At 30.5% G+C, this 6,235-nt stretch overlaps 1 protein-coding gene across 2 annotated transcripts; it reads left to right on the top strand.

The window, feature by feature from the left end:
- Positions 984 to 4,192, top strand: LOC107629651 (protein IQ-DOMAIN 14). 2 transcript variants are annotated; one of them, XM_016332489.2, is made up of 6 exons: positions 984 to 1,516; positions 1,809 to 1,913; positions 1,994 to 2,350; positions 2,838 to 3,059; positions 3,151 to 3,282; positions 3,378 to 4,192. In XM_016332489.2, exons 2-6 carry the CDS (start codon positions 1,845 to 1,847, stop codon positions 4,008 to 4,010), a joined length of 1,413 nt encoding a protein of 470 aa, XP_016187975.1. In that variant the 5' UTR covers positions 984 to 1,516; positions 1,809 to 1,844; the 3' UTR covers positions 4,011 to 4,192. The 2 variants fall into 2 exon arrangements, with proteins under 2 accessions (XP_016187975.1, XP_016187976.1); XM_016332490.2 differs by lacking the exon at positions 984 to 1,516 and adding an exon at positions 1,540 to 1,706 and having other exon boundaries at positions 3,378 to 4,010.

Below are 6,235 nucleotides of genomic sequence, written 5' to 3'. Positions count from 1 at the left end.
TATATATATATATATTACTAAAAAATAAAAAATATTTAAATTTTCAAATTTAAAAGAAGTTAACAAAAAATTTGAAATTTTGAAAATGTTTTTAAATGTTACAATTTTATGGCAAGATATTTTAGTTACCTCTTTTGTATTTTTTTTTTTTAAAAAAATACTTGCTCAAGCAAATAAAGGGAATTACTAAAATAACCTTTGGTTAACAAATTAGTTGGCTTACAAAATACATAAAATATTCTATAAACACAAAAATCAGCTATCTACCTATGTTTATGTATGTATTTTATATTTTTTAACAAAATCAATTATCAAAATAATTAAATTTTTGTATAGCAATATAATCTAATTTTTTTTATCAATATAAAATATATATCCATATGATGTAGTTAATTTATGATTGATCTTTTATACACAAAAGAGAGCATAAAATAATTGAATAGACACCGAATATAGCTAAAGTGATATGTATCAATTTTTTTCAACAGAAATAGAAATTACGTATTTAATCTTCTAATGTATAGTAGGCAAATATTTCATTAGAAAAAAGTAAGTAATTTTTCACAAACTATTTTAGTAATTCACTAAAATGTATATATGAATTATGGCCTCTATCAAGAAATTGACCAAGCATGTAAAGTAGGGTGGATGTTGCATGATGTCATTTGCTATTAAAATGTACCCAATTTGGATTGATCTAATAATTAATTTACTCATTTATTTAAATAAGTGTAAATAATTTGAATACATACAATAATATATTGATTAATGATAAAATTTTAAATAAAATTCAGATCCGTAATAGATTAAGTCGGTCGAAGAATACTATGAAAAATAACAAAAAAAATGCCATTTCTAGGTTATATTGGCGACCATTGAAGGATAGTTCTGTCATTTCAAACCCAACAGACACATGAACATGCCTGCTACAGTTATAGTAAAGAAAGAAAGGATGAAAAGATTTTAAAACTCTGTTTTATTTTTTTGCTTCATTGATTTCAAAGGCACTCTCTCCCTGTTAATGAAAACAAAGTGGCTCTGCTATTATGCTGTTCAAATCAATGCTTTGTTCTTGAAGGCCCCACATTGAAGAAGTAGATGAGAAAATGTGCATGATTGCTATACTTGCATCCACATGAAAATAAAAAAATCATATCATATCCACTTATAAACACAAACCAGATTTTGATAGCTACTGGAATTTTTCTGCACCTCAACAAAGTAAAAAAGAAAAAAGGGTTTTTGATATCTGTGCAAAAACACATTCATTTCACTGATCAAAATCCATCATTCTATCTGATCCAAAGTTCCAAATTCTTTGGTTTTGTTAACTGATAAATTATTATTATTTATTTTATTTATATATTTTAAAAGAATGTTTTCTGGCTTCAATGCCTTTTCCATCTGAATTTAATGACATCATTCACTGCAATTTATTCTCAAAGCACTAAGCTTTCTCAAACGGTGGCTCTTGTCCTTTCTAAACAAAGTTGATTGGGTTTCTATAAAAAAATAGGTAAGGATTAACTTGGATCTCACTCCAAAATCTGCATAGCATTCATCAAATGTATTCTTGATTTTTGTGCATTGGTGTTTAATTAGTTTGCTCTGAAATCAAAGTTGTTACATTTTGTTATGACTTGCTACTTATGCAATTTGGAATCAAACACAAAGCTCTGCAAATTGTTCATTCTTTATTGGACAAAGTATAATGTTATAGACTTTATTAAAATTATCATCATCACTTTAATGCTAAGTCACTTCAACAATTGCTATAAGAAGAGGTTTTTATGGTGAAATTTTTTCAGATGTAGAATGCCCATGTGGTATTTGATAAAAGGACTATGAAGAAGAGTTGGTTCAGCCTTGTGAAGAGGCTCTTCATATGGGACTCAAATTCCACACAAGACAAGGTAAAGTGCAATGCTTTCTGCTTTTTTATAATGTGTAGACCAACTGTTTGAGATTATGTGAGAGAAAACTTTGAATACAGAACAAGGAGAAGAGAAGGAGATGGGTATTTGGAAGGGTAAAGAAGAAGAGGTTGCCTTCAATTGCAGCCCCACCACCGCCACCACCAACAACAACAACAGCAACACTTGTGAGTGAAGCAGAGGAAGAAGAGAGCAAGAAACATGCTTTAACAGTGGCCATTGCCTCAGCTGCTGCTGCTGCTGCTGAGGTTGTAAGGCTCACTGGGGTCCCACAATCTTCCCACAAACCTAAACATAATTCAGAAGAATCTGATGAAACTAGGGATGTTGCTTCTCATTCCATAAGCCAGTGCCAGAGGAATAATATCAAAGAATTTGCAGCCATCAAAATTCAAACTGCATTTAGGGGTTACTTGGTGAGTTTTTTCCCCCAAATTTCTTTTCTTTTGCTCGAGTCTGCTGAGAATTATTTTCAAAAATCCCTTACCTTTACTACTATTTTTCTCACTTATGGATTAATGTTATTTTGAAGAAACAGCTCAATTAGTGCTAGTTTGTACCCAGAAAACTATTGATGGTCAAATTGACAGAAAAACTGAAGTTGAACTTAGAAGCTGAAACTTGTTAAGGAAATCAGCAACTACTAATTCACAAAATTTCTTGTAGCAATTGGTGATTAAAAAAGCTATAACTATTAGCATATGCAACTTTTTTCCCTTATAGTTTCCTAGAATTTCATCTAGCATAAGGTGTGGGATACAAGAAATAATGAAGTTGGAAGGAAAGTAAATCAGAAATTAGTTGCAGCAATTACTAATCAGACGAAGAAACCATGTCATGTTACTATTTTCTTATTCATTCTGCTTTGTGTTATATTATTCTCTGACTGTTATTTCGTTGCAGGCTAAGAAGGCTTTGAGAGCATTAAAGGGAATAGTAAAGCTTCAAGCCATAATTCGTGGCCGAGCAGTAAGGCGCCAAGCCATGAGTACTTTGAAGTGCTTGCAATCCATTGTGAGTATCCAGTCACAGGTCTGTGCAAGGAGACTCAAAATGGTTGAAGGAAGCTGGGATTATTGCACTGAAAATGAAGAGATGCATGATTCAAAAGACAAGATAATAAGGGTATGCACAAGATTTGTTACATTACATCATTCGTTTTCATATAATCATTGCAAAATGTAGAACTTTAAACATAGTTTTCATATTATTACAGATGGACTCAAACAGTGAAAGAAAGTGGAGTGACAGCACCTTATTGAAGGAAGAGGTAGATGCCTCTTGCATAATCAAGAAAGAAGCAGTTCATAAGAGAGAAAGAATAAAAGAATACTCATTTAATCACAGAGTAAGTTCCTTCAAACCCTTTTTGCTTTGTTCTTTTTCGCTTTAAGGTTAACTGAAATACCCCCCCTTCTCTTTCCCNNTCCCCTTTCTTTTCAGAGGTCAGCAGAATCAGAAAGAAGTAAAGTGAATGGAAGATGGAGGTACTGGCTGGAACAATGGGTGGATACACAGCTTTCAAAGAGCAAAGAGCTTGAAGATTTAGACTCAGTTTTCAGCTCAAATTCAAGAGGTGGTGAAGAATATTATGGAGGAAGACAACTTAAGCTGAGAAACATGCATAGACAACAAAGTCCATTTGAAGGTTTAGATTCTCCAATAGTTTCTTCAAGAAAAGTTTTTACTCATAGGAAGCAGTGTTCAGTGGGAGAAAACCAATCATTCTCAAGCTCTTCTCCGGCGACTCCGGCATACATGGCCGCAACAGAATCAGCAAGAGCAAAAGCAAGATCAACAAGCTCCCCAAGAGTAAGGACAGGTCATTTGGACAGTGATAGTAGCTATTCACCATGCAAGAAGAAGCTATCTGTTGTGTCTAATGTTAACAGTGAAGTGCTTAGTAATAATGGTAGAAATGGCAACAAGTTCGGTGGTTGTAATCAACAAAGGTCACCAAGCTTTAAGGGACTTCCATTGCCTATAAAATCAAGCAGGACTATCATAAAGGATCTCAGCATCAATTCAGATTGCTCACTGCCCAATTGGGATAATAGACAAAGTTCCTTTAAATGATGAAAGCTTTGCTTGAATTTAACATAGTTCCTTGTAACATGAGAGTGGAGTTTCAAGTGCCAAAAAAAAGAAAAGAAAAAGGAAAACTGCTGTGTGTGATGTATATGTGTTTGGATGTTATTTTGGTTGAGAATTGCACATTAATGAGACACAAAAAGTTGTGAATTTGTTCATTGATTAGATTATAATTTATAAGTATAGTGTTGCAATTAGGTAGTGGTATTCAGTAGTTAGAGATTGAAACTAAAATTTTACTTTAGAGACATAAAATTTTATTTTTTTTAGTGTCTCCAACAAATGAAAACACAAAATACGAAACTATTTCATTAAATTTTTAATTTAAAGACAAATTCTAGTTAATTTTTGTATAGAAATTTCGAATTTGAAAATATTGATAAAAATTATGTTGAATTTTGATTTATTTGATTCTCATTTAAATTAATCACTACATAAGTTAAAGTTCTGTTTTGAAATTATATTCGAGCTTTAATCTGATTTTAAAGTTTCAATTTACTTAGTTTGATTTTTTAACTTAGGTATCCGTGACTCATATTAGGGTTTTAAGTGTTTTGTTGAAAAAAAAATAAGGTAAAAAAAATTTCAATTGTCACATCAAATAGTCGCTAGAATGTATAATGTAGCAGTCGTTAGTCCATCTCAGCATGTCGTTAACAATTTTGTGAGACAGTGACAAAAATAAGATTAGGAACCAATGTGAGTCATAACTATTAAGTTGGGAGACTAAATTAAGTAAATCGAAATTTTTGAAATTAGATTGAAACATAGTTGTTAGAACCGAACCAGTGATCGAACCGGTCAAGCTACTGGTTCACTGGTTTATTGGTTCAACCGATAAATCACTAGTTGAACCGATAAAACTGATCTCACGTAAATATAAAATATAAAATAGTTAAAAACTTAAAATTAAAATTTGAAATACATATCTTCACTAACATTTTATGAAGAATCAAGTCTCAACTTCTAAAAATAACTAATATAAAAAAACTATAAAATTTTAATACTACAATAGTATCTTATTTTGACACAATAAAAAAATAATTAATTCACAAAGCCTATCATCTAACTATAATATCAGTAGATTTTAACACTAACACCAAAACAAATAACTTTAATCACAATACTAGCAATAAAATAGATCAAGTAAATTAATAAATTTTTAGTGAAATTTATATTTATATTAATAATGGTATATAATTAAGATATAATTAATTTTAAAAATAGAAAAAACAAAAATTAAATTAAATTAGATATTTATGTATACTATATAATTAGTATTTGTCAAATACAATACTTAGAAGTGCAATGGTTAAGTGGCAAGTAGAGGTTGCTTTTGCTCCAAGGTTATTTGTTCGAGACTTAATGGAGACATTTTAAAAAATTTTTCAAGCAGACCAGTTTGGTTAGACCGGTTTGCACCGGTTTTTATCGGTTCACACTGATTTTATTCCTTAAACGGTCCAAGGAATAAACCGAACTGAACTAAGATTCGGTTCTGGTCCGGTTCACTAGTTTTTCGGTCGAACCAACCGATCCAGTTCAGTTTTTACAACTATGGATTGAAATATAAACATAATTTCTGGAAAGAAAATCTTTTGAGGAATTTAATAATATGTGATGAGGAACACCGAATAAATTATACAGAAACCAATTAAAACACAACATAAAAACATCTTTAAAAAAAGACGTTTTACGCGTCTTTATCTGAGTGGCCTCCTTATTTTATATGATTAAAAAGGGCATCGAATATTGATATTTACATTTTTAACAACATATTCTTTATGTGGAGCACACAAGCTTCAAAATATTGCGACTATTCACTTAACAATTAACATTGGTCTTGCCAAGAAAAAGCTTTACAGACACGATACTAATGGAATTGGAAACCATCTCTTTTGAAATTTGATAGTAAACCTTATATCTCTATAATATAAGATAAAAATAAGATAAAATTTATTATATTTGTCATTATCTTTTGTTATAATCTTTCATTATTATAACGATAATTAAGGTAGTTTAAATAACAGTTTTTAGTATTTAAATTAAATTTTATCCTTATCTTCAATTTAAAAAACAAACACATTTATTTGTTTCCATTATTATCCCACTTTCCCAAATAAAGCCGCCAACTCTCTCTCTCAGTCTCTCTCCCACTCTCATTCAATTTTTTTTAATTCACATTATTTTATTTATTATTTATAAACTTA

Source organism: Arachis ipaensis, chromosome B03 (assembly GCF_000816755.2).
Source record: "Arachis ipaensis cultivar K30076 chromosome B03, Araip1.1, whole genome shotgun sequence".
In the NCBI taxonomy this organism is placed as follows: Eukaryota; Viridiplantae; Streptophyta; class Magnoliopsida; order Fabales; family Fabaceae; genus Arachis; species Arachis ipaensis.
The sequence above is the reverse complement of the archived record's forward strand: the minus strand, read 5'-3'. Positions and strand labels throughout refer to the sequence as shown.